Below are 26,871 nucleotides of genomic sequence, written 5' to 3' on the forward strand. Positions count from 1 at the left end.
TGTCTGTTGATTAATTAAACCCACAATTACACGAGCACACGACCCGCCTATCATTCCCGAGGTTGACCGCGAACGGACGCTGTAACTGAGCACCCGTGCCTGATTACCAACACCACGCAACCACCCACCGCACTCTCACCACTCGCATACGCACCGCCATGTCTGTCGAGCTCGATCCCGTAGAGCTTGGTTTCAAGCGTAAGCTCTATCAGTGGCATTGAACGCATGCAGCAATACTAAGCCCACCAGGACCCTTTCAGCATGAAGTGTCGCAGACTCTCCGCTTGAAGAACCCGCATTCTGACCCTGTTGCCTTCAAGGTGAGCCGCTTTGCTTGTCTCCTGCTATTTTGTAGCTTCATACCGAACGCGCAGCTAACACGTGCAAGGTCAAAACCACGGCTCCCAAGCAGTACGGCGCCTGCGACCCCTTCTTTGCCCCACAACAACTGACGAGGGAACTACAGATATTGCGTCAGGCCAAACAGCGGACGTATTGAGCCTGGAAAGGAGGTTGAAGTTCAGAGTATGCATATCTCAAGCGCGCGCACCTTGCGGACACCTTGCAGCAGCTAACAAATGTGCTTAGTTCTCCTCCAGGCTATGAAGGAAGACCCACCGCCAGATGCGAAGTGCCGCGACAAGTTCCTCGTACAGTCGGTCCTCATCACCGCCGATAAAGAGTTTGCCAACGTTGGATCTTTGGTACGCATATTTATTTTTGGGTAAAAGGGCAGAGTAGGGCTAATTGCTTGCTATAGTGGTCGCACATTGAACAGACATCCAAGTCTTCCATCCAGGAGAAGAAGATCAGGGTCCTGTTCCTCGCCCCTGACGAAGGTGGCCTGAGTGTAACACCCGCAAAGACCAACAACTCTGCTAGCCGCGACTCTTTGGTTCCATCCCCATCGCCGTCTCAGGAAGCCTTCACCCCTCAGCGTGGTGGTGTATCTGACGCATCTGGACCGGTTTCCGTCCCACAAGATCGCCCGGCTGGCAGCAAGAACTTGGGAGAGATCAGGAACGAGACATATAACCCTGCGACGGGTGGTAGTGCTCAGGGTGCCCTCAACTCGGCTGCTGCGAGTGTCTCGAACGCTATTCCTTCTTCCGGTGACCTAGAGGCACAACTTGCCGAGGCCAAGGCGCAGATTGCACGATTGACACAGCAGGTTAGCGAAGCGACCGGTCTCCGCCAGCGCAAGACAGGTTCCGCACAAGACTCGAAGTCACAAGTCTCAACTGCTACCGAAGTACGACAGGCCCCCGCTGGAGGTGTCCCCGTTCAGATTACCGCGCTTCTTTGTCTTATCAGCTTCCTCTTGGCTTATTTCCTTTTCTAAACACCTTTCGGGCAGCAATAGAGCAGTCGGCAAGGGATTTTGTGTTTGGTGGGCAAGGCGTGGGATTGCGCATTAACTTTCTACAGGAGGCAAGAAGCAGTAGGGCAGCGGTGGTATTGGATGGCGCTGGATGAGAGGACAGTTCATTGCTTTGTGTTCTCGGGGGCTATTTTTGCTTGGACCTAGGCTTCTTGTTGGCTACGCATACAGAGTGGCATCTGCTAGGGACGCATGAGCATATCTGCGCGGAAGGCATTCGTGTATCAACAAGTAGACTATCTGGAGTTGTAGCGCGCCAAAATTGTTTGACACCTTAATGTTTATACACACTTTTGGCACTTGCATGTTGTGAAGCCAGTTTTCATACGAGATGGTGGGAAGACAGGCGAATGAAGAAGATACATGTGGTCATCTCATACGTAGCAGTAGTACTTTTTCTGGACAATTGTTCGACTCATGGGGGCACGAGCCAATAGACGAGGGACGATTCTCCAGTGTGGGGTGGCGTAGGAACGTCATGTAAGACCTATCCTAGACCGAGCAATATCACACTCCACCGGTTTGCCGCGGTATCGCCAGACGGCTGTATCCTTGCATGCCTGTGATAGATAGTGGACACCGCCATGCTGCGAGCAGACGTGTAGTGAGCGCGGGTTGGCGGCGGCCATGGTGGGGCTCCGTCCGCCGGAGGGCTAATATGACTCCAGTGGTTTGACAATAGCTTTTCGACTGCGATAAAGCCGTCCTTTTCTTCCTTCTGACTCCCACATTCTCTTTCCTTCCTCATATTTGCAAACATGTGTGGTATTTTCGCCTGCTATAGGTATGCCAGATCCGCTCTGCACCCACCCTCTACTTCACTTGTGCTATGGAGACGTTACTAACTTTTTCTACAAAGACACCCAGATGTCCAAAAGTTCAAGCCAACGGCCCTGAAAATGGGCAAGGCGTAAGTTTGCATCTGATTGGAATTGAGAGTGTTGAATTGACTGGTTGCGCGCAGTGTCCGACATCGGGGACCCGATTGGAGTCAGTGACCACGTCTTCTGTATGCGCCGAAGAACACAATAACTGAAATTTTGCAGGTGGCAACTGGGTAGCGAACGACACTAGTAAGAATTACGGAATGATTTGGTAATTGGGCAATTCTGACAGCTGGCAGTCTTGGTACACGAGCGTTTGAGTATTGTCGGTGTTGGTACGCAATCACACGGTCAAAGAAACAATTGTAGTCGAGGCTTACACGAGTAGATACTGGCGCCCAACCACTCGTCAACGATGATGAAACCGTCTCCCTAGCCGTCAATGGCGAGATTTACAACCACCGCATCCTCCGCAAGTCCCTCAAGAAGCCGTACAACTTCAAGACACACTCGGATTGCGAGGTCATCATTCCGCTGGTAGGGTTGGAGACACCACGAACAAGGGCAGCAACACTGATATATATGCCAGTACCTCGAGCATGACATCGATGCGCCTCGAAAGCTGGACGGCATGTTCTCCTGGGTGCTTCACGACAAGACTCAAGACCGTGTAATTGCAGCACGCGACCCCATTGGTGTCACTACCTTTTACATGGGCAGGTCGAGCACAACACCGGGCGCGGTATACTTCGCTTCTGAGCTCAAGTGCCTCCACCCCGTATGCGACAACATCATCTCCTTCCCTCCTGGTCACGTCTACGACTCTAAGACGGACTCGCTCACGCGCTACCATGATCCCAAGTGGCTTGTTGAGCCCGAGAACATTCCTACCACACCAGTAGACTACAAGGAGCTGAGACAATCGTTTGAGCGAGCAGTGCGGAAACGCATGATGGCAGAGGTGCCATTCGGTGTGCTCCTGTCTGGTGGTCTTGACTCGAGTCTTGTGGCATCGATAGCACAGCGCGAGACTCTGCGGTTGAACGAGGCGATAAGGCAGAAGGCAGTGACGTCTGGTGCAAAGGCGAGCGATGAGCAGAGTCAGCTTGTGGGAATCGATGACTCCAACGAGCTTCAGACGGATCTCCTCCTGGGACAACTCAACTCGTTTTCGATTGGTCTGCCCAACGCTCCCGATGCCATTGCAGCACAAGAAGTGGCCAACTTCCTGGGAACAAAACACCACACCTTTACTTTTACCATTGAGGATGGTCTCAACGCGCTTACCGATGTCATCTACCACCTGGAGACATTTGACGTGACGACGATCCGAGCCTCAACCCCTATGTTCCTGCTGAGCCGAAAGATCAAGGCCATGGGCGTCAAGATGGTGCTTTCAGGAGAAGGCAGTGACGAGATCTTTGGCGGCTACCTATACTTCCACAACGCACCCGACAAGGCGGCGTTCCACCAGGAATGCGTCCGCCGAGTCAAGAACCTCCATCTGGCCGACTGCCTGCGCGCCAACAAGTCGACATCTGCTTGGGGCGTCGAAGCCCGCGTGCCCTTCCTGGACAAGGACTTCCTCAACACAGCCATGAACATTGACCCCGCAGACAAGATGATTGACCGCAAAGCGGGCCGAATCGAAAAGTACATTCTTCGCAAAGCTTTCGACACAACCGACGAGCCGGACACGGCGCCATACCTTCCCGATAAGATTCTGTGGCGTCAAAAAGAGCAGTTTTCCGACGGTGTCGGCTATGGCTGGATCGACGCGCTCAAGGATAACGCCGAGCTCCACGTTACCGATGAGATGATGAAGAACCCCAAGCCCGAGTGGGGTAGCGATATCCCGGATAGCAAGGAGGCGTACTGGTACCGCTGCATGTTTGACGAGCACTTCCCCAGCTACTGTGCTGATACGGTGATGCGCTGGACGCCTACGTGGAGTAACCAGACGGATCCTTCTGGACGGTAAGATAGTGTGCCTTTTGTCTGTGTTTGGAAAGTTTAACTAACGTTGTGTAGTGCCATTGGCGTGCATGAGCAAAAGTATGACAATGCGCAGTAGAAAAGTTAAGATAAGGTGTGTACATCGTAGAAGGGTAGGTTTGGTATCGGGGGGGTTTCAGTCTTCTTGTTCTTTCTTTCTTTCTTGGGTTAAGGGGGACTGATGGACTGTTTGGACTGAGGGCGAAATATATACCAATATACAACGATTGAGTGAGGGTACGCAATGGCTCTTTTGAATCTGATGACGATGATGCTTGTGAAAAAGAATGATTTCGAATATCTTTTTTTGACCATGAAAGGTGAAGTCTCTATCCAAACTCCTTTTTCTCCTCTACTACACTATTATACAACAATAACAAAAAAAACTTTTGTTTCCCTCTTCTCTTTTAGATCCGCAAAAACACCCAAGCGCCCTAGATGGCTTCTTTTTTCTTCAAAGATTTCTTTTGCAGTGTTCATTCTCAATCGGGTATCTTGCAACAGACACAAAACAACCATTGTTTGCTACTGAAAGCATGGGAAATGTATGAGCAACTTTTTCGTTTAAAATGCAAGGGAGCAAATGATGGAAAATGGAAACGAGAGAGAGAGAGATATGGCTGGTGGTAAATCTGGAGAGGTGGTCTAGGCGTCGAGGGCAGAGGTGGATTCGCCGGTTCCAAAGACGCGGAATTGGATGAAGATGGTTACGTCTTCGACCATTGTGCCGAGGGAGCCGATGAGCCAGGGGAGGTTGGTGAGGATGTATTGTTTTTCCTGCGAGTGGAAGATGATCTGTTTGAAGAAGTTGGTTAGTTACAAATGTGTGTAGAGAGGTGAGTCAAGGGGGGTGGGGAACGTACTCCTGCACCATAGGTAGCATTGCCTAGCAAGCTCAACATGAAGAAGAGCAGCGACAGACCCTCGCACGACTTTTCACGCTGGTTCTTGATGATCTGGGGGATACGGGCACCAAGGTAGCAGATTGCGCTGGCGTAGCCGAGGATTTGGGCACCGAGAGGACTGTCAGAGGCATTGCCTGCGTCGTCATGTGTGGGCTGGGGCACCCAGACGCCAATCTGCCAGGCAATTGCCCAGCCGGCAGCACCAACGGCACAGACTCCAAAGATGCTCAAGGCGTTCTTGAGCCATTCGCTCGACGAGGCGGTCGTGACGTCGGGGATGGTGGGCAGGGAGCTGGCGCGGCGTCTGCGACTGGCGGCCGAGTCGCGCCTGTGGCTACCTGGGAGGCCAATGTTGCTGCTGTCGCGGCGGCCGAGCAGAGGCGCCTGGACGCTGTCGGTAGAGCGGGTCGACGACTTGCGCTCGCGACGCGAGTTCTTCATGTTGTAGTAGAGGCATTGGCTGATGAGGACCAGGTCGGCGAAGCAAAAGTATACGGCAAGGGCGATGACGGTGGGGACGAGGCCGGCCCAGAGGGCACCGGCGAGGTTAGTGACATCGCCAATGAACCAGACAATGAGGAAGGCGAGCGAGATGCCATCTGCAGAGCCCGACTTGTAGTTTTCGAGCAGCTGGGGGACCTAGTGGGCGAGCATGTTAGTATACATGGATGCATGGATTGGGTCGCGTGGGCGGCTTTTCTATTCATAGTAGCACAGTGGATATATGCACGCAGGCAGTTGCGGCAGTCACATGGCAAGCTGCAGCATGGCCACGCGACGTGCAACAATCACACAACGTCCAAGTCACCATTGGTGAAAGGGGAGGGGGGGTGAGGGAGGGTCTCGACCGCCGCGAAGAAGATGTTACGTACCAGGAGAAAGATCCACGAGGCCAGCGAGATTGAGCCGAAGACACCCGAGAGGGCCTCGTGAGGCGTCAGCGACAGGCTGTGTGACATGGCGGCGGCGAGCATCGTCGTCGGGTGGGCGGCGGAGACTCTGTTATGGGGCGGGCAGCGACAAACGAACAAAGCGGAAACAACGGACGAGGTTGGAGTTATTGGCGGCCGCGACTTTTTGCTACTACTCTGTAAAGGATCTTCGCGACGGCAGACCGGGGGCTTGCTTGAATGCAGAATGCTAGCCAGGCAGGATGACGCACGACCAGACGGACACACTTGTACATACAAGGGCGGGTTCCGCCGGCGGGCCAATGGGCAAATGCGGAACCGGTGACTGGGTGAGTAACAGAGGCTGGGGGGGGGATGGGGACGGTGCAGTCAGAGTGTTGCGGTCCAGTAGCAGGCTGTCTTTTTGTCTTTATAGTAGTAGCAGAGCAGCACTACACGTTACACGTCTTTTTTGGCACGATTTTTTTTTCTGCTTATCTCCTGCGTCTCACAGGTACGAGATGCAGGCTGGGCTGGGTCCCCAGCAAATTTTCATAGTGAGGCGCTGTGGTTGCGGCAGAGGCAGGCCAAGGCAGGCCAAGGCAGGGTCTGGCGCGGCTGAAGCTAAAATTGGCTGCCCACTCTCTCTCCACTTTGCTGCCCACTTGCCTTGGACTTGGACTTGGACTTGCCCCGACCCCCCAACCCCGGCACCCAGTAGTGCTTAATCACCCACCCTCCCACCACTCACCTGCTGCACCTGCTGCACCACAACCACCCCAACGCCTATCCGTTACCCGTCATCCCCTCCACACGCTCGTTCATCTCCTTATTGCCCTCCCGGCCCTCGCTCGCTCAGCCCTGGCCCGTATCCACTTACACCGCCCTCCAAGCTCACTCTACTCGCGTACATAGTCGTCCTTGATCCGTCCGTGGCTCCCTTTTTTTAATACTTACAAATCTCAAACGCCCTCTGTTAGACGCGTCACCCTCGCCCATTAAAGCACGCCGTCTTGACACCCCATCCGCTCGCTCCCGTTACCCTGATCTGCGAAACCGCCAAACATGCTACCAAAGACGTGGTTTTCCGGCGCGGTTCTCGCTCTCGCCACTGTTTCCTCGGCTTTTACCCTCGAGGACCTGCACATTGACGGCGTCAACCACTACCTGCGCCACGGCAAGCGACAAGAAGCTGAGGGCACCGGCGCTGCCTCGTCGCCAGCTCCCCCTGTCTCGTCACCTCCTCCCGCATCACAGCCTTCGCAGCCGCCAGTCTCAACACCGCCGCCAGTCGCATCCCCATCCCCATCACCACAGCCACCGCCATCCAGCGACGACAACAATAACAATAACAACAACAACCCGCCTCCATCGCAACAACCCTCAAACGACGTCCCCGCAAACACACCCACACCAACTACCACCAGGGGCAATGGCGGCAACAACAATAACAATGGCCCTACGTCGACAGGACGCACAACTGCAAACGGACCGGCCGTCACTTCCCCGCCATCCACCATCAGGACCGCACCCATCACCAGGACCTCGGATCTCCTCTCTACCACCCTGCGCGAGTTCACCACCACTATTGTCACAATGAGCGGCGACCAGCAAATCACGCAGACCTCGACTGGTACCAGCACCTCCGTCGCCACCACCGGACAAGTCACCTTTACCGAAGCACCCACAGAACAGCAGGGCAACAACCAAAGCAGTGACGGAGGCATTAGCGACTCTGACAAGAAGATCATTGGTGGCGTCGTTGGAGGTGTCGGAGGTGCTCTGCTCCTCGGTGGCATTGCTCTTGTTTTCTGGCGCATGAAGAAGCGCCAAGCACGTGTCCAGGCAGACGACGATGACCTCATGGCCGGTACGGGCGCAGCTCTTGGTGACAAGCCGCAGAACAGCCCAGGGTCCGCTCCCTACGGATCCAACATGGACCAGTACTCTAGCCCCGGAGGACGGCCCAACGCAGCGGCCAACTTCTAAGCAAAGTGCAGTCTAGACAAACAACACATGGACCTACCACCACAGCCCATCACGATACCAACGACTATTTGCGGGGTTTAACTGAACCGGATGCCATCTCGAGTGCTGAGCCATACTGGCTTGTACATACAATACCATGGCGGTTTTAATAACTTTTATTCCTTCGACGTTATGCAGCCAGCCACGATCATCCCTGACTACGCAGCCTTTTTCCTTTTTCCTTATTTTTTTCATTTTTTCGGACAGGGTTACCACCGCCTTGGAGTTGATAGTGTAGAATGTCATTAAGAAGACGGACGGGCTACTCGAGCTTAGTGTGCAGTCATCACCAATGGGTAGTATATACTAACAAACAAACATCACACCAAAAGACGTTGCAAAACTCTTTTGTCTACTCAATTCCTTCTGTTTGCATTGTCTGCAGTTGCATTCTATGCTTGTTTCGAGAAAAGTTTGTAATGGAGCGTGCGAGTTCTATGCGACTATTCATTATCATCATACCCCCACAATAGCGAATGTAATTACATATACCTTGACCATGGCTTCCCTGTCCCGTGCTGGATTACGTCGACATGTTAATGCGTTTTTTTTTGTTTTCCCTTTTCCCCCTATAGCCTAATCTCCACATAAAATCCTCTGCGTGTTCCTGGTCGTGTCACACCAAATGGTCGTGTGATGGCGTTTCAGCACCGTCGCAGCGTGCATCGGCGACACGCCGTTTCCCCTGCTCGCATTGCAACGACACGGAACATGGCTGTCATCGCGCAGCCACTTTCCCCTCCTCGCCCTTTTTGCAACAACCTAGCAAACAGCTAGTAAATAAGTATGAGTATCCCGCCCCACGCGCACCGCGCTTAGTCGGCGCTACGTCGTAGGTATCACTTTTTTTTGCGGATGAGAAAGAGGTGGATTCGAACCTGTTTTGGAAATACAGACTGAGTCTTGTTGCCCATTTTTCAGGTTTTTTCTGTTTCGTTGTTTTCCTTTCTTGCCTTCGTTTGACCTGTCCGGTTTTTTCCCCTTTGCGTGCGACTGAAAAGAGAACTGCTGGGCAGTTTGAACTCGAACTCGGGCTGGATACTATACCGGGAACGATCCTTTGAAAGAACTTCACGATACCCATAACCGGCTGGAAATATTATACCGGAGAGAGAGAGAGAGAAAGAGAGGGGACGTTACTACACGGTCGATAAATCATAATACTTTTTGTCTGGACCCGAATCTCGATTATCGATATCTGTATATTCCCAAACCTCACACTACGACCAAGAACCGAAACACTCTTCACGACTTTAATACAATTCACCTCGCTACGACAACAACAACAACAACAACCATGCTCCTCCTCCCCTCCACCCTCCTAACCCTCCTCCACCTCGCCCTCCCCGCCCTCTCCCACGCCTCGCCCCAACCCCCCCTCCTCAACTCCACAGCCGACATATCCCTCCTACCCCGCCACACCCTCTTCCTGCGCCAACTCTCCAACCTCCAAACTTTCGACGGCAAACTCGGCAACACGCCCGCACCCCCGATTACGAATTCCGGTAAAGACGACCGCCCCTTTGAAGTCGAGGGAAACACTTTCCCGGATTTTGAAACTGCAGCGCAGAGAAGTTGCGATGAGCAGGCTCAGGGGTGTAGTCGTGAGGCGAATCGGAATGGAGGTGGTGGAGGGAAAGAGGGCGGGTTGAAGGTTAATGATTGTGATGAGCAGAAGAGTTAGTTTTTTTTCCCCTTCCTTTCTTTCTTTCTACTTTCCTCTATTTCCCTTCCCCCTCTCCCATTTGTCTGTCTTTTTTTCTTTCTTAGAAAATGATTCTTTTTTTACTAATACGATGGATACAAAGATAAATGCCTCGATGCGCAAAAGAGTGCCAAAGTCAAGGATTTCAAATCTGCGGTTGCAAGTACGAATATTGGGCCTGATCCCGATTTCCCGGAGTTTGATCTGATTTGTGAGGGTTGAACAGGGGAAGAAACCAAGAAAGAGAGAGATCTGAGAAGGGGTGGGTGGGGGTGTGTTTGGAGTTTGAAAGTACATGAGTATATACAGCTTTTTGGTATTCCTACAAGGAACTTGGAGTATTTTGGTTCCCACTCATTATAAACATATATACATATACACGCACATATTTATATCCAATACAAGCAGATGAATATTGTTCAATTCAGTCCCATATGCCCTTTTCTAGTCTCCTCTCTCTATCTTTACGTTAAAAAAAATCTGCTGTCCACCCTGCTACTAGCACCACCACGATACTATCTCTGCAAAGACGATACAGATGAACAGTGCAAAAAGCAAAAAAGCATCTCGGGCGGGGCTCGAACCCGCAGCCTTTGGATAACCGGATAAAGCAAATTTTTACACAGCTTAGAGATAGAAGTCCAACGCGCTACCATTGCGCCACCGAGACTTGTTGAACAAGTTTTATGAACATCTGGATTTTTTCAAAATTATTAATGTCATGTACTATAAGATGTTTTTTTGGGCGAAAGGGGATGTCAACTGAATGTGAAGTCTTGGTGCCATGGTTGAAGAAGGGCGGGACTAGGTGCAAGGGCTCGACACGTCATCGTTGTGGGGGGAACAGAAAGCGGGGTCATCTTGAGTTGTGGTGGTACAAGTGCTTGACATGGAGTATGGAAACCTTGGTATTTAACGACAGTTTTGTATACTTAATATCATCTTTTTCGCCTTCAAAAGAAGAGAAAGAAAAGTCGCAGCTAACTCCCTTTATGCAGCCCTGTTACTAATAGGGTAAACAGCAAAAGAAGAAGAAATAGTGATGACGCATCACCCTTCAACCTCCTCCCACATCTCCAGCAGCCGATCATTATTCAATTCGCTCAAATCCAATTCATTGTCCTCCATCCAACCGCCATTCCGTCTCACGTTTCTCCTCCAAATATCGCATAGCTGCACGCGATTCGACTCCCAGCTCACCCATGCCGCGGCCTGGAGAAAGCAATCAGTGACATCGTCCAGCTTCTTCATTTCGGATCCGGGGATATCATCGAGTACACTCTCTGCGTCCTTGAACTCGCTATTCTGCTTCTTGCGACGGGGGAAGCACAGAGCGCGGTAGGTGGGCTGTGCGGGATTGCTGATTACAAAGGAAATTGGGGGCGTTGATTTAGTGATTGTAGATGAGGTCGAGGCAGGGGATTCAGTGAGCCAGGAGCGTAGGAGAGAGATTTTAGCTTTCTTTTCGGCTTTGGAGCGACTGATTGTGGGCTGGCCCTCCGCTTCGTTTTGAATGTCTTTGGCGGGTGAGGAAGTAGCTTCGTCGGCGGCAAGACGCTGGGAATTTTGTCCGAGCCAGTAGTGTCCTACGCGCTTTGGATCTACGGCAAAAACATCGTATAGCTTCTTCTTTTCCTTGTTCATCTGGGTAACATCTGTCTCGTTCTGTATCGTTTCCAGCACAGCCCACAACATGCCTTCCAGTGTATTCACGCGAAGCGTCCACTGCTGTACCGCGCTACCACCACCTGATCGCCACCTCTGCTTTTCGATCAAGATGACATCCGGAGATCCAGATAGTATCGTTTCCTTGATAAGCTTGTACGCAGTTTTAGACAAAGTATCCAGGGAATAAGGATCCACTTCTTCATCTGGGTCCGCTTCCGCGTCACTCAGTCTGGTCGTGTCTAGTTCGCTGCTCTCGGTCGCGCCTTGATATCTTACAGAAGCAAGATCCGCCTTTTCCCACCTTAAGACATCCATCTTCGCATCCAGACTATCTTTCACCGGATATGAGACTTCGGCCTCGCAGAAAGCTAGATTCTTGATACCCATGTCGATGCTCATGATGCGAAGTTTTTGGCCTATGGGCCGCGAAGCCTCCCATTCTGGATGACGAGCAAAGAGACGGGATTTGGTGAAGTTCTGCCGAAAGCGTTCCTCGAGAATTGGCTTGGTTCCTGATGATGCTGAACCGATGCGTATAAGGAGTGACTGCAGCCCCTTTGCCGTTATGGCACGTGGTTTCGATGCCATTGTAGAAAAATCTTCAACGATAATTCTGCTTGTCGACAAAAGTTCTTCTCAACGAGTTCGCCGGCGGCGCATTGCCATTCAATGCTAATTGATTTTATAGAGCATTCTGGTTGTGGCCCCACAATTGGCTCATGTGGTGGTTAGCAAGTCTCTCATGGCGTGCAGAGATTGATCTAGGAAGGAAACACGAGGTGAGACATCTGAAGCTAATACACACCCCACGTGACCCGACATTACTAGTGGGCCTTTTCGGGGAAGTCAGTGAAATCATTCAAATTCCTAGGTTTCACAGCAAAACTCCCGATAATCCAAGAAAGTAATGTGGAAACCATAAATCATGAAGTGGCTATTCAATACACATCTGAATTACCATTGATTGCTTAAATATTCAAGAACTATGTACCACCAGCGCCATGCGCCATTTCCTTTTTAGATTTTAATTGTCGTCATTGTCTCCATCCAGTCATCCAACTTCTAGTCAGTCAATTCGGCACTCCTAGTAATCTCCTCCTTCATCTCTCTTCCCTTCCTCGCCAAAAGGTTGAGCGCGCTGCCAGCAAGGATGAAGCCACACTGATCTTGCGAGAGAGTGTGCTTAGTCTTGACCACCTTCTCGCTGCCATCTTTCTTCTTGAGAACCAACTCAACTTCTCCCTTGCCACCGCTCCTCAATACATCCAACAGTCCCCTTGTGGCAACTTGGTCGCAAGCCGCAAAGGCGTCGTAGTCGGCCTCGTTTGCGAATGTCAGAGGTACGATACCTTGCTTCTTAAGGTTGGTCTCGTGGATTCGGGCAAAAGACTTGGCGAGGATGATGCGTCCTCCCAGGTAACGCGGCTGCAGAGCGGCGTGCTCACGTGCAGAGCCTTCACCGTAGTTGTGCTCTGCCACGACGAGCCATTCAACACCTTGGTCGCGCCATCTCTTTGCCAACTCAGGAATACCAGATTTCTTGCCATCCACATCATAAGCAACATTGACTTCGTCTGTTTCCGCGTTGACTGCACCGATCAGTGTATTCTCAGAAATGTTGGGCAGATGGCCCTTGTACTTGAGCCATGGGCCGGCTGCAGAGATGGTGTCTGTTGTACACTGTCCCTTGACTTTGTAGAGGACGCGAAGCCCTGTAAACTCAGAGTCAGGGAATGCTGGGAAGGGGTCGAGCAGTGCCAGACGGCTAGAGGTAGGTGACACAACGACCTCGACATTGGGGTCGGGTACACCTGGTGTGGGCATAAAATCTGGGTTACCATCTGCAAATCCCTCCGAAGGTAGATCAGAGCCCTTTGGTGGCGCAAACTTGAAAGGCTCACCAGACGGCGTGGGAATGCTGTCAGTCATAGGGTTGAAGGTTGTGGAACCAGAGTATGCCATGGCAGTGATGAGTTCAGGGGATGCGAGGAAGTTCATTGTCGCACGGTTGCCATCATTACGACCGGGAAAGTTGCGGTTGTAAGATGTGAAGATGGCGTTGGACTCGCCCTTCTTGACTTCGTCTGTGCGCTTCCACTGACCAATGCAGGGTCATTGAGTATGTCAGTATGGCGATTTTTTAACAGAAGATGTTGAGAGAACTCACCCGCAAGCATTCGCCAGAACAGTACCTCCTGCTGAAGTAAAAGTAGATAGGGTGTTGTCTCGGTCTAATGTTGCCCGGATTTGTTCACTGCCTGGTGTGATGAAGAAGTCAGCCTTCGGCTTGAGGCCCGCAGCTGACGCCTGCTTCACAATTTCTTCTGAGCGGGTCATATCCTGGTAAGAACTATTCGTGCAACTACCAATGAGACCTGCACCAAATGTCTTTGGCCATCCCTTTTCTTCAACTACTGTCTTGAACTTAGAGAGAGGTGTTGATAGATCAGGGGTGAAGGGTCCGTTAATATGGGGTTCCAGCTCTGAGAGGTTAATTTCAATGACTTTGTCATAGACGGCATCTGGGTCGGATCGCAAGAAGTTCTGTTGCATTGGCGATTGAGCGATCTTGGTGGCTGCTTCAGCAATGGATCCACGATGTGTGGCCTGCAGGTAAGGAACATGTGCTGGAGAGAAGGGGAAGAGCGATGTAGTTGCGCCGACTTCAGCACCCATGTTGCTATTTTTTGTCAGTCATAATCCCGAAACATCAGGGAACTTTGTTCTCACCAGATAGTCGCCATACCAGTGCAGCTCAAAGACTGCACTCCAGGACCAAAGTATTCAATGATGTAGCCAGTACCGCCCTGCGCATTTGTTAGCATCAATCACTACACAATCCTCGATGTCACATACCCGGACTGTGAGTTGACCAGCCAAGTTAAGAATCACGTCCTTTGGAGAAGCCCATCCACTGAGCTCTCCAGTGAGCTTGACGCCCAGGACTTTGGGTGCCTTGAGCTCCCATGGTGCATCTACTAGAGCATCTACTGCGTCGGCACCACCTACACCAATGGTAATGGAGCCAAGCCCGCCAGCATTCGGTGAGTGGCTGTCAGTTCCCAGAATCATTACACCCGGTGCGCTGTAGTTCTCCAACACGGTTTGATGGATGATACCCGCACCCGGCGGCCAAAACTCGATTCCATATTTCTTTGCCGCCGACTCCAAAAAATCGAAAATCTCGCTGTTGCCTGCAATAGACTGTGGAAGATCGGCTTCGGCGCCTTTCTCACCCTATTGGCAATGTATCAGTATCAAGGCTCTACGATCGAGGCAAAAAGGACGAAATAATACTTACGACAATAAGATGGTCGCAGTGTATACTTGCTGGGACTGCTGTTGTCGGAAGTCCACAGCTCATAAACTGCAGCAGAGCCATCTGTGCACTAGCGTCCTGCATCGCCACACGGTCGGGCTTCAACTTCAAGTTTGCCTGGCCTCTGATATCCCGCCCGCCATTTGTGTTGCTCAAGAGCGACTCCTCGGGGTTCTCAAGATGCGAATACAATATCTTTTCAGCCAAGGTTAATTGGCGTGAGGAGCCAAGCACGCGCCGTACTTCCTCCAGGCGAGAGAGTAGTTTGGCGTATGGCGGGGTGCGTGAGGCAATGTCGACATTGCGAGCCTTGGGCAGGTCATGAGTCGTAGCTAGATACCTTCGAGATTGTAGGGCGGATTGCCGGAGCGAGGAGAGCAGGTGAGGCTTGGACGCTGTTAGTGTTCTGTCATGTACATTGGCTGATTTCACTGTAGATGCTCAAGTATGACTGTTCAAGTGTTGTACTTTTGCCGCATTGTGTATATTTTTCTCTAGGAGATGATTAACTCACCCTGTACTTGGCCGCTTGGCCGGCACAGATGATTTGCGACCGCATCCTGAGGCTTGTCTAGTGGGCGTCAGCACAATGGCGAAGGACAGGTGCACATTCGCACAAATTATCTCCAGCGACATCGCTCCGCAAGTCTGCACGTACCGGGGTTAGGGTCAGGGACGCGAACGTTAACGCCTCTCGTGTGGAGAACCCCTACAGCTTCTATCCAATCACAAAGCATGTGGACGTCATCACAGAAAAACGATGCGTCCAGAGAGCAGTGAAATTGAATGACTGCGAATTAGCAGTCAGATCGAGTCTAGTGTTTATGAGATTCAGAGTATGTTGTTTAGAGAGAAATAGAATCAATTGCTATTTCATAAATCCTAACACCTAAATTGCGTTCACACATTTATCAAGATGTCAAGCACTTTTAAGAAAACACTAACATTGGTATCCTAATGAAAGTACTAAGTCCATTCGGACAAACTAATACTATACCCGATCGCCAGCAGAGATGCGGCTCAATAGCAACCAAGCAAGCTCGCCGAAGCGACAGGTATTATTTCTAACGCCACCAGACATGCTGTGAATCATTACAGGAGAGTTTGTTTGAACTGTGCTCAATCAATCAAGTCAAGATGAGAGGCTGTCGTAAGTGCTCAATCATAGTCGTTGCTTGACACTTACAAGCCGGGCGGTGGAGGGACCTAATGGCACATTAGCTGAGACCATCTTGTGCTCATAATGTATACGTACCGCACCGTAGTTTGAAGGCGAAGCAGCAGGCGGAGGTGGTGGCGGGGGAGCACCATAGCCAGCCGACGCAGGCTCGGAAGGTGGTGGTGGAGGTGGTGCAGCGGCACCGGCCCCTGGAGCAGGCGACTGAGTTTGTCCATAACCGGCCTGAGCATAGTAAGCGGCATACTGCTGCTGCTGCATGGTAAGATATGCTTGGTAACCACCATATTGGGCATAGGGGTCTTGGTCAGGGTTTTGCTGGTAGTATGCAATCCATGCTTGGGCAGCATTCGCATCAAAGGCCTGGTTGTTCGCGTCGGCAGTTGGCGTTGCGGCGGCTGGTGACATGTGGCTCTCCAGGGCACCATAGCCGTTGTGGCCTCCTTGCCCACCATGTCCGCCGTAGCCGCCGTAGCCACCAGCGCCTCCGTAACCATAGCTTTCGCTTCTGCCACGGTCGCCACGGTCGCCGCGGTCGCCGTATCCTGGTCGGCCACCGGAGTAGCCGTCGCGGTCACCAAATCGAGCTGATGCAGGGCGGTCCTTGAAAGCATGGTAGTCTGTCTTTACCTTGTCGAGCAGCTCTTCGCAGAGCTGCTTCGCTTGGGCTACACCTTCAGGGCGGGGTCCGCTACGTCTTGTCAGCACAGATATACATGACAGCAACAAGGCACCTACGCAATGTGGAGGTACATGGGCTCGTCGCTCTCTTGGCCGGAGTTGGGCTCCATGAAACCAGAACCGCGACCCTTGATTTGCACCTTGCAGCCTGTCTCCTGTTGGATAAACTTGACATTGTCGCCACCGCGACCGACAACCTGTGCTCGCAAGTTAAAGCCACTAATAGGCTCCAGACCTACGGAGATTTTCTCTTCGGGCCACTTGCGCTGTTCCTAGTTAGCGGCGTATTGGCCCTAGTGGACAGGGAGACATACCCGACCAAACTCGTCACGTTCAAAGTTCTCGGGCTCGCGACGGCGGAAACGACGTTCGTCAACTAAGTTAGGGAGATCTTCCTTCTTCATCTCTTCAATCATTGCTACAGCCTTTTCGAGGCCCTCCTTGGAAGTGCTAGTAATGCGGAGATAGAGCGGGGGGTTCTGCGACATTGATTAACATTTGCATGCTGAAATCAGAAACATCAACTTACAGCAGCAGTGGCCATGTTCTTGTCGGGATAATATTCTCCACGAGTAGTGACATCTTGCATGTATAAGCAGGAGTTCTAAACATCAGCAGGTATAGTCGGGGAATGCGTACCGGCGCCAGTCTCGTCTTTGATCTATATATCACATGGAGGTTAGCATCTGATAAACGGGGTTTGGGACGCGCTAGAAGATCAAGTAAGCTCTGACCCTCCATGCAGAGAGATGCGCAAACAGAGTCCGGCTCCCAGGGCAGAGCGAGGACATGATCCTAATCGATCAGTGAACAGCAAAAACAGTTATTTACCCTCTTTTGTGTGGCTCCTTTGGTCAGTGTATAACGATTACGGAGATCATTGATTTCAATGTCCTTGATGTAGTCACCATCCTGCTGGTACGTCTCGTTGCTGATGGCCGCAGCAGAATTGGATGCGGGCGACTTGGCGACTGGAGGAGTGGGCGCCTGGGCACGGTCAGTAGTGGGCTTTGGTGAAGAGGTTTGGCGAGGGACATACAGAGCGAATTGGCGGCACATCGACGTGCTGGATGCCCTTCTTCGCCTGAATCTGCGCGTTGATCCTCGCAGCCGCCGCAGCCGCAGCCGCAGCCGCCTTGTTCTTGAAGCTGGCCGAGGCAGGGCTGTCTGTGCCTTCACGAGAAATAGGGCTACGAGCGCGATGCGACTCGGACTCTCGTCGCGACGGAGACCTAGAGCGGCGGTCAGTGTCGAAGCGCGAACGTGCCGGACGCTCCGGCTCGTCGCTATCAAAGCGGGATCGCGGACGGCGTTCTTCAGACATGGTTCGGTGGGCGCTTAGAGACAAGATAGACGTGCGGCGAGGGTCGATGTCGAAGTCAAAGGTCAAGATGGACGCACCAGTCAATCACTGTTCGCTTGTCGCCTGGGCACAGCTGCTGCTCGCTTACTTAGCGTGCCGCGGCTGCACCTGCCCGTTGGCGCCTCCTCCGACCATCGGCCGCGCCTTAGGACCGGCGCTGTATTTGACTTTGTACGGCTCCCTCGCTTCTATATACTCTGCTCTGCTACGTATACACACGTACTCATCCCACAATGGCCTCCCGGCGCGCAGTACTGCCGCTGCGCAGCCTCCTCAGCAGGCAATGCGCCGGCACCCTCCGCCTGCAACAGAGGGCATCCAGCTCCTCATCTACACAGGCACTCGCCTACAAGGCCCTCCACCGCCGCATCGCGCCGCTCCCAACCGAAGACCGCCCTCCGGCATGGTCGGCGCCTGCTGCCGTCAGCAACATTCTCTACGAGACACCACTTCCGTCACAGGCCCCCCCAAAGAGTCACATCCTCAATTGCTTGGTCCAGAACGAGCCCGGTGTGCTGTCCCGTGTATCCGGTATCCTGGCCGCCCGTGGCTTCAACATTGACAGTCTGGTCGTCTGCAACACCGAGGTGGATGATCTCTCGCGTATGACAATTGTGCTCCAAGGTCAGGATGGGGTTATAGAACAGGCCCGCCGCCAATTGGAGGACCTAGTCCCTGTCTGGGCTGTGCTCGACTACACGGAATCACCCCTCGTTCAGCGCGAGTTGCTTCTCGCAAAGGTCTCGATCCTCGGACCTGAGTACTTTGAGGAGCTTCTTGCACACCACCGTGAAATGGCCCAGCCACCCGAGACGGATCGTCACGAAATCGAGAACATGTCAGAGGATGAGCGCAACGCTGCAGCACACGAGGCTGCTCGTGAGTCGCTGAGGAAGGACTACCACCCCACAAACCTGCCCATCAGTCAGGCGCTTCGACACAAGCACGAACATCTGCGTGCCATCACCTTCATGACTCATCAGTTTGGTGGGAAAGTGCTTGACATTAGCACCAACAATTGCATAGTAGAAGTTTCGGCAAAGCCCACCAGGATCGACTCGTTCATGAAGCTGATTGCACCATTTGGTATTCTCGAATCGGCGAGAACTGGTACGTAGCTCGAAACTTTACCTAAGAATCAATACTAACGTTAGAATAGGTCTAATGGCTCTACCCCGCTCTCCTCTCCACAATAGCGCAGAAGTCGAGGAGATGGAGGCACAAGATGTTGTCGACAACAGCCTGCTCCCCCCAGGTTAAGCATTGAAAAAAGCGGTCAAGTCTGTTCGGGGCCAACATATGTGGGTGTTACATATCATGTGTACAGTATGGTGTTTCTCCAGAGGCAGTACTCTATATGGGAGGTAGGCTGTGACATTGCTTCATGTATTTCAAGATCAAAAAAAATAATCGTCTTCGATATGAGTGACCAGTAATGCAAAAATATTTCAATGTTGCAAACTACGTGTCTGATCGGCTGTCATCGTTTAAAGCCGCAACAAGTACCTGAAACATATGCCGAAACCCGACCCCCAGACACTGTGGATTCCGGCTTACCCCCGGTTGCGGTAGACACTTCACCACGTGAAACACTAACAGCCGAGTGAGCGATCGACGTCCACTGCGGAAACGACTACGCACGCAGCTAACGCTGTAACACCCCTAGGTTAACAAGCGGAAAAATGCCCAGCCGGTGCTTACAAAATACACTCTTCTTTCGGCCCGATCAACTCAGGCATGACTAACTCGTGCGTGTTCTTACATATACTTTCGGGCCAGTCATCAACATAGTCCCAGTCGCCCAGGTTTTTTACTTCTACACATTTACTTGGCATATTTCCCCAATCTCGAACATTTTTCTTTCCTTAGTAAGAAAAGAAGGAAGGGAAGAAACATCCAATTTTTTTCTCCATATAAGAGAACAGATATATTCAAGCGGATTTAAAAGAAAAGATGGGAAATGAAATCCCCATCCCCGCTGGTCTCATCGAAGAACCACTCGATCACGCCGTAGATATAATAGGCGAAATGTTTAAAGACGATCCCTTCCAGCGCTACGTGCTCATGGGCGAATTAGCCAAGAGAGGCGAGACAGACGTCAGTTATGAACACAACCGGGAAATCTTCGCAGATGTGATTCCGGGGATTCTGGCAGGTGAGGCGCGGGCTATTACTGTTGCGGGGAGTGGAATCTCAAGTGTATGGTACGTTGTTATCTACCTCCCCATACTTTTTCCCTACACTCTCCATAATTCTTTTTTCTTCTATTTTCCTTCCAAATCACATAAAGAGTCAAACAATTTAGTATTGGGAATTTGGATTTGATAATGGTGGAATAAAAGAGACTAATATGTATATACAATGACAGGCGTCTCGAGCCCATAGAAGATGAACCCATCATCCCCCCGCACTACCCACCCGGCGTCACCGAACTCAACCTTGCCGCGCACAAGACAAAGAAACAACATCTACCCCCAACCGCAACGCACATGCTGCATCTCTCCTTGCTGGGAAACTACCGTGAGCATCCCTCCAATGACAAGAGTTGCAATCACAAAGTCAGCGAGGTGATGAGACCGGTGCTCAAGATGGCAAAGGAGAAGGGCTGGCCGGTTGTGCTGGAGGCCACGTCGGAGAATGGCAGGGATGTGTATAAGCATTTGGGAATGGAGGTGCTGGAGGAGCATACGTTTGGACAGGGTAAAGTGGGGAGTGATGGGAAGAGGAAAGAGGGCGGTGAGGGAGTCAAGATTTGGGTTATGATGGCTTAATTGATTCCAAATGTCTTTGCTGGCCAACTTTTTTTTCCTTTGGCAATGGTAATGTGCCAGCGCATCTTTGTGGCTTGCATTGTTATCGCAAGCATGTTTTTGGGTGCTGGATGTTGTCTTCACCGCGCGCCTTTTTCTTGGGTGCATGACGAAGTACCGACGTGTGAGGGGAGGAGTGGAGGATAGAGTTTAGAGATAAGATGAGGTGTATAGATTTGGAGTCTTGCTTTTGGGCCAAGAGATAGATAACAGAGATGGTACATGGGACAGAGAGAGACGTGGCATGCAAGTTGAAAGTGTATGTACATTGTACATTGTGCGTTGCATTGAGTGTTTCTGCGCGCATATGCATGTAGGATTGCAATTGATACTCATGTTAACCTATGCAAACGTTGCGCATGCTGCTGATTGCAAGTTCATTTTTACAGGTAGTTGAATATCCAGCTGCATTCCTAATCAACCGATTAAGCTTATCCGCATTGGTGCTGTTGTAATGGTTCAGTGTTCATGTCATACGACAACGGCAATCCAGACCAAGCGCATCCTTCAGCGTCAGACGAGCCCCGCCAGCCTCAACTATGAGTCGATCGAAATCCATCGGCACAGCACCGAGCGTGCAGTTTAAAACGCGAGTAATGCAGAGTGCCGTAACTTGCCAGTGTCTGAAATGAAACGCTCACCATCCAGAGCACCCACGTGGGCGGCGTCGGCCTTGCCAGTGGAACGATGTCCGTTCCGGCTGTGTGATGGCAGCTGCATATGCACCATGTCTTATGTAGAAATCTCCGGATCCCTGCAACGTAGTCCTTGCTTGTATAGGTAGGTGAGCACGCGACCTGACAGGCCAGCGCCTGCATGCATGTCGTATACCTACGCCTCGCAGATACGTCGGGTCAAGACAAGCAATGCCAATGTGGCTGATTGTGCAGCAGTTTGTGGCACTTCGGCTATGCACATGGATTCTTTTTGGGCTCTTGGTTCCTAAAAAGAACCGTTTTTTTGTATACGAAAAGATGAGTGTATCTCAGCAATGCTTGGGTGTAGCTACCGTCCCCGTCTCGAAGGCGGGCGCTGTTGCGGATGCAGCGTGCCGCATGGGGTTTCTGCTTAGGAATTATGGACATGGTCTAGAGCCGTTTGACTCAGTTTTCCTCTTCTGCTTCAGGCAGCCAGACTCGTGTGGCTCCATGCCCGCTGTGGACTCTCTCTCGACTAGTAACAAGTTGCCGCGGCTTACGGACCTACAGGCGATGAGTGGATTAGGCCCACTTCTGCTCTGGATCGAAGACCCTGCGACGGGTGGCCGGCGGCCGCACGTAATTTCGTGGGGATCTTGATAACCGTTGACTCTTGCGCGCGCTTGTTCTTGTTCTTCAAAATCACAAGCATATCATACTTCTAGTAAGCGATTTGGCGATCAATCTGCAAGGATTGCGTCATGTGGGATCCTGTTCGCCATTGGATGAGTATCGGCAGATTTGGATTATTTGCAGTAAGCGATGTTCGAGTGGAATATTGTTTCCGCTTCCGCCCCACGCAAGACAAGTGGAGATGTTCGTTATGCGCTTGCGGTATGGTCCATATTTGTTGCGAGGCAAGCTTTTGTGCTCCATCTTTCTCCAGATATATACAATGCCCAATCAGCAAGCACTGATGACATTCTGCTGTCGAGCAGGGCCTGTCCGGATATCACGGTATATTGACGTACAGGAATGATCGCAGTCCACGTTGAGAGAGGGAATCGATTCGAGTTTCGATATTGGAATTGTCGTTGGTGTGGTGCTCAAGTGCCGTTGGCTCCTGATACGATACGGTACGTATTTCACATGGAAATGGAAATGGAAATGGGAACGGAGGGAGATGCGTCTCCGGACCAGTGTGGGCTGTTGCAGCCAATAGGAGGAGCATTGCCGTTCGTGGCCTTGTCAAACGGCAGCGGTGGCCAGGCCGCAGCGGCGCTGGCCTGGGCTGGCTGGAGGAGCATTGTGAGGATCCGCCGCGCAGATATTTTCTTCCCTTTTTTTGTTTGCCATTGGCACGTCAGGGCTGAGGCTGCTGCGGCGACGGAGGCGTGGTGTTGAGTGGGGGAGGAGATTGGTTGGCGGCAGGGCTGCCGTAGATTTTCAACAGCGATGGATGCTTGCACGTGCATCGACTGGGATGGCGATGGATGCTTGCACGTGCATCGACTGGGATGACGGCGGAGGGCGTGGCAGGGGTGCCAATAAGTAGCGTGAACCAGCGCGCGCGGCCGATGTCATTTCCCTTCCCAGCTTTTGGCCATGGATATGCATGCGGTCACCCAGCTTCAGTCCTTACTGCTTTTCACAAGCTCAATGCTGCCCTTCCTCTGGTTGTGTGCGCTGGGCTAATTATCCGGTCAGTATATAGTCTCAACAGTTCCGGTGACATTGGCATAGGACCGATTCAAAACATTGGCAGCCGACCCGCGCCTCTCAGTCGTCAGCTCAACTGTTATCGCTTCCTAGTTAAGCCGTTCGGTAAGCAGTCCGTACGCGGTAGCCTCTCGGCCGTTCGGCGGCTCAATGCCCCAAATGATGCCTTGGATCTGCGACACATGAGATGGAACCATCAACGTCTCCGTCGTTGCGCTATTGGGATCCCGTTATCTAACGGCTGGCAGTTCGCGCCATTGTTTGCCTCCTGCGACGCTACACCTCTGTCCTACAGTACCCTGTCCCATTGAACGCCCACGACCTTCATCCCTACGCGCTACTTGTTGGAATGAAGTACGGCGATACCCTGAGGCAGAGGTCCATACCAGAATGGGGCCACTGTAAGTGTCCGACGCTACATTGCGTGACCGTCTCGGCTAACAGTTGCGCGCTTGCAGATAACATAGACTACGACTACCTCAAAGAGCTTATCAAGCACCAGACCACACCAGGCACGAACAAGGCCGTATCCATACCCGGCCAGGGCGAGAGCACAGAGAGAGCTTTTGGCGACACCTTCTTCAAGGTCCTCGCGGAACAGCATGATCGCATCAACCTATTCATACGAAGCAAGAGCGGCGAGATCGAACGGAGGCTAGAGCACATCAGCAAGACCCTACACCACCTGCGTACGAAACGCGATCCGGCGAGTGGGCGTCTCCCCGCTCGCACCGTCGAGAGATATGCCAAGATCGAAGCAGACGTCCTGAGGTACGCGACAAACACACTCGTGCACGCGTATCCACGGCCACCCCGCTGACACACACAAATACAGGACCGGAGAGGAAATCAGGTCGCTATCCCGCTTCCAAGTCACCCAACGAACTGGCTTCGTCAAGATCCTGAAGAAGTACAAGCGCTGGACCAAAGATGGAGAGCTTGCCTATGTTTTCAAGCAAGAGATCAGCAGCCGCCCGGACAGCCTTTTTCAGCTAGACCTGGGCTACCTATTGGACCAGTTCGTCGACGCACTCGACACGCTCCGTTCGGCCTTCGACGTCGAGGGTACATCAGCGGCTAACGCTACCAGTGTTACTGGTCAGTCGCCGGCTGCGCGCATATCAAGAAGTTTGGAGAGAGGAGATGACGTGGACTTTGACCTAGCACTGGACACAGTGTCCTTGGGCTCCAAAGGAAGCAAAGCAACATATTGGATACACCCGGATCACATTGTTGAGGCCCAGGTGTTGCTTCTTCAACACATGCGACTTTATATCAACAAAGCAAGGCGCAATTCATCTTCTAGACCAACACCACTTCGCCGCCACTCGTCCACGGCCAACATGGACCCTTATGTTGGCAGCGAAGATACAACTGGACTTGTTGTTCTTGATCATCCCGAGACGTTTGCATTCAAGCAAAACGCAGGCACGATAGGCGCAGCGGAGGAGATGCAAGGGAGCATTGGAATCAAGGCAGCGGGGCAGGTGCGGTGTTGTGCTTCAAGTCAAGCGGCGGTTATTGTTTGTGACGAAGGCGATGCACAACACGCACCACCATCCAGTGTCAAGACAGTAAAGATGGAACGCAGATATCTAAAAAACTTCTTGGATACATCTGTGACTAATGACAGTATTAAGCATTCTTGTAGTCCACGGGAGAATGTCTTGACTGTCCGGCAATGGCTTGCTGAACACACATCCGCAAAGCCCATTGCTGGTGCACTCTTGAAGCGAACCCGGTTTACTGGGCTTCACAACAATTCTGCAGGAGGTACTTGGGCAACTCTGGACAAGGACATCTCTTTGACAGACCAGCTATTTGAAGACCTTGGCAGCGACGACTGGACTTCAGCCGCCAAATCAGAGTCGACCCAGCGGTTTCCTCATGCCATCCTAGAGATTCGCCGTGAGGGCAACCAGGCTACGTCTCTCATCCAGATGCTTGACCGAAGTCATTTGGTATGTCAGACCCCGATTTTTTCTTCCGAGTTACCTACTAACAAATGCAGGTTGAGCGTGTCCGAGGCTTCTCTTTGGAGGCACATGCTGTGTGGGCTTGCTGCAAGCCAGGCGCCATGTCTGCGCCTTTTTGGATTTCCCTCTTGGATAAGGACATTCGCAAGTTACCAGAGCCCGTCCAACGACGGAGCCGTAAGGCTAGGGGCAGTGCCAGCGCTTCAGTATCGCAGATGTCTCCTACAGCTACATCCACATCCAATACTTCGTTTGACGGCCAGTCTAGCCCGCTTGCGTCACGTTACGAGGAGTCTTCTGCAACATCGGTACATGAGTTTGTCGACCCACCGCCACTGCAGGCATTTAGGAAGAAGAGTCGCAAGCCCTACTCCGACTATCCTCCTCCGATAATACGGGGAGAGTCTGAGGCAGAGGCACAGCCACGGTACTGGAACGAATACGACCACCCGGAAGACGAAGAAGGGGGCTATTATATCTACATCGACCCCGATGCGTCTGTAAAATTTCCGGGACAAGAGTTTTTCGAGGCATGTGCGAGGAAAACAAGAAAGCTGTTTGGGATACAAGAGGAGCCTGAAGAGGCATCCCTCTCTGGCATTGAAGATTCGGACGATGACAACGATACGATTGATTCATCGCCCGTTATCCACGCGGCAAATTACGGAGCAATTGATTCGAGCAGGCAAGGTACAGAGGGAAAAGGCTATTTCAGCACTCTGTTCCGTTCGTTGCGTAATCCCCACCGCGACGCGGACATTTTCAACGAGCGGCGCGCGCTACTAGGCGAGGTGGAGAGTAACCAACACAAGGTTGAAATGACCAAACTGCGATTTTACTCGACAGCTCTAGGTGCAGCTGTGGTTTTGGACCTCGTCTTGTGTCTGATGACGGTGACGAGCCGGAAGAAGGAGCGAGGTGTTGTGGATGCTGGCGTTATGATTGGTACCATTTGTTCGCTTGTCTTATGTGTTGTCGCTGTGATCAGCATGCAGACACGTAGGGAGCGGTTAGGATGGGTGCATCAGGGAGCGGTGCTGAGCATCACGGGCGCGGTGGTGGCATTGGACATTGTACTTTTGTTGTGGGTGGCACGGATTTGAGAAAGGGGGCTTGGCTAGGTGTGGTCTGGTTGTTGCCATATTTTTTTCTGTTGGGTACTGGTACGGGAGAGTGAGAAGCTTGGGTCTACTCTAGGGGAGGGCGGAACGAGGGTGGCATGGCTGGCTGTTGGCTGATTTTGTGGGTATATGGTCGTATGTGGAAAGGATTGGGCGTCGACAAGAGAGATCGCCGCCGAGATATTCAACATGAATCAATGCTGGCAGCACCATTCGATACACGAATCCACAGGACATGAGATCATCATGAGGCTCTGCGATCCACTGCGCTTGGCGAGTCTCCGTGGGGGTGTGCCGCTTCCGGTTGGGTACTCCACCCAAACCGCGATTGAGGGGGGAGTGTCGGAAGAGCTTCCTATTCTGTCTGCATCCGCCACTTCAAATGTCACTGAATGCCCAAAGGGCTGCACAACCACTGCCGAAACACGGCCAGTTCACGTGAATGTACATCTGTATACTACAGGTGTAGGGCATATGCAGAAGCACAGCCAACAGGTGGGCTGCCCTGCTACGGTGCTTCAGCGGCCGAGAGCCTGCACGTGCAGTCTCCAGCTCCAGCTCCAGCGTCCAATGTCCCGCCATTCCCGAGGTGGAGCGCAACCTAACGCGAACCCACGCTTTCGTCATCCCAAGCGGCGGATGCGCTTCAGACTTTTGAAGCTCCACTGTTC

At 52.1% G+C, this 26,871-nt stretch overlaps 9 protein-coding genes across 9 annotated transcripts; 7 read left to right on the top strand and 2 right to left on the bottom strand.

The window, feature by feature from the left end:
* Positions 1-158: 158 nt before the first annotated feature.
* Positions 159-1,342, top strand: COCCADRAFT_38419 (uncharacterized protein; the record flags this gene model as incomplete). The annotated part of the gene is made up of 6 exons (XM_007716028.1): positions 159-198; positions 250-320; positions 389-411; positions 467-525; positions 589-704; positions 761-1,342. 6 exons carry the CDS (start codon positions 159-161, stop codon positions 1,340-1,342), a joined length of 891 nt encoding a protein of 296 aa, XP_007714218.1.
* Positions 1,343-2,139: 797 nt separating this feature from the next.
* On the top strand, positions 2,140-4,279 carry COCCADRAFT_6624 (uncharacterized protein; the record flags this gene model as incomplete). The annotated part of the gene is made up of 8 exons (XM_007716016.1): positions 2,140-2,165; positions 2,241-2,291; positions 2,346-2,371; positions 2,428-2,454; positions 2,505-2,540; positions 2,594-2,742; positions 2,795-4,182; positions 4,237-4,279. The coding sequence occupies 8 exons, from the start codon at positions 2,140-2,142 to the stop codon at positions 4,277-4,279; spliced, it is 1,746 nt and encodes a 581-aa protein (XP_007714206.1).
* A 566-nt stretch (positions 4,280-4,845) lies between these two features.
* Positions 4,846-6,064, bottom strand: COCCADRAFT_6625 (uncharacterized protein; the record flags this gene model as incomplete). The annotated part of the gene is made up of 3 exons (XM_007716017.1): positions 4,846-4,995; positions 5,064-5,744; positions 5,978-6,064. 3 exons carry the CDS (start codon positions 6,062-6,064, stop codon positions 4,846-4,848), a joined length of 918 nt encoding a protein of 305 aa, XP_007714207.1.
* A 452-nt stretch (positions 6,065-6,516) lies between these two features.
* On the top strand, positions 6,517-6,723 carry COCCADRAFT_101159 (uncharacterized protein; the record flags this gene model as incomplete). The annotated part of the gene is made up of 1 exon (XM_007716029.1): positions 6,517-6,723. One exon carries the CDS (start codon positions 6,517-6,519, stop codon positions 6,721-6,723), a length of 207 nt encoding a protein of 68 aa, XP_007714219.1.
* A 337-nt stretch (positions 6,724-7,060) lies between these two features.
* COCCADRAFT_101176 (uncharacterized protein) lies at positions 7,061-7,984 on the top strand (the record flags this gene model as incomplete). The annotated part of the gene is made up of 1 exon (XM_007716030.1): positions 7,061-7,984. The coding sequence occupies one exon, from the start codon at positions 7,061-7,063 to the stop codon at positions 7,982-7,984; it is 924 nt and encodes a 307-aa protein (XP_007714220.1).
* Positions 7,985-9,320: 1,336 nt separating this feature from the next.
* On the top strand, positions 9,321-9,950 carry COCCADRAFT_6627 (uncharacterized protein; the record flags this gene model as incomplete). The annotated part of the gene is made up of 2 exons (XM_007716018.1): positions 9,321-9,702; positions 9,832-9,950. 2 exons carry the CDS (start codon positions 9,321-9,323, stop codon positions 9,948-9,950), a joined length of 501 nt encoding a protein of 166 aa, XP_007714208.1.
* Positions 9,951-12,458: 2,508 nt separating this feature from the next.
* On the bottom strand, positions 12,459-17,897 carry COCCADRAFT_6629 (uncharacterized protein; the record flags this gene model as incomplete). The annotated part of the gene is made up of 14 exons (XM_007716019.1): positions 12,459-13,493; positions 13,584-14,076; positions 14,127-14,203; positions 14,253-14,633; positions 14,698-15,102; positions 15,230-15,275; positions 15,902-15,921; positions 15,971-16,583; positions 16,631-16,839; positions 16,888-17,052; positions 17,103-17,155; positions 17,213-17,234; positions 17,405-17,560; positions 17,613-17,897. The coding sequence occupies 14 exons, from the start codon at positions 17,895-17,897 to the stop codon at positions 12,459-12,461; spliced, it is 3,960 nt and encodes a 1,319-aa protein (XP_007714209.1).
* Positions 17,898-18,169: 272 nt separating this feature from the next.
* COCCADRAFT_6630 (uncharacterized protein) lies at positions 18,170-19,196 on the top strand (the record flags this gene model as incomplete). The annotated part of the gene is made up of 2 exons (XM_007716020.1): positions 18,170-19,046; positions 19,096-19,196. 2 exons carry the CDS (start codon positions 18,170-18,172, stop codon positions 19,194-19,196), a joined length of 978 nt encoding a protein of 325 aa, XP_007714210.1.
* Positions 19,197-19,889: 693 nt separating this feature from the next.
* Positions 19,890-26,182, top strand: COCCADRAFT_38427 (uncharacterized protein; the record flags this gene model as incomplete). Its single annotated transcript, XM_007716031.1, has 6 exons — positions 19,890-20,140; positions 20,305-20,576; positions 23,352-23,504; positions 23,562-23,874; positions 23,939-25,064; positions 25,115-26,182. The coding sequence occupies 6 exons, from the start codon at positions 19,890-19,892 to the stop codon at positions 26,180-26,182; spliced, it is 3,183 nt and encodes a 1,060-aa protein (XP_007714221.1).
* Between the last annotated feature and the right edge of the window lie 689 nt (positions 26,183-26,871).

Source organism: Bipolaris zeicola (genome assembly GCF_000523435.1).
Source record: "Bipolaris zeicola 26-R-13 unplaced genomic scaffold scaffold_124, whole genome shotgun sequence".
Lineage (NCBI taxonomy): Eukaryota > Fungi > Ascomycota > Dothideomycetes > Pleosporales > Pleosporaceae > Bipolaris > Bipolaris zeicola.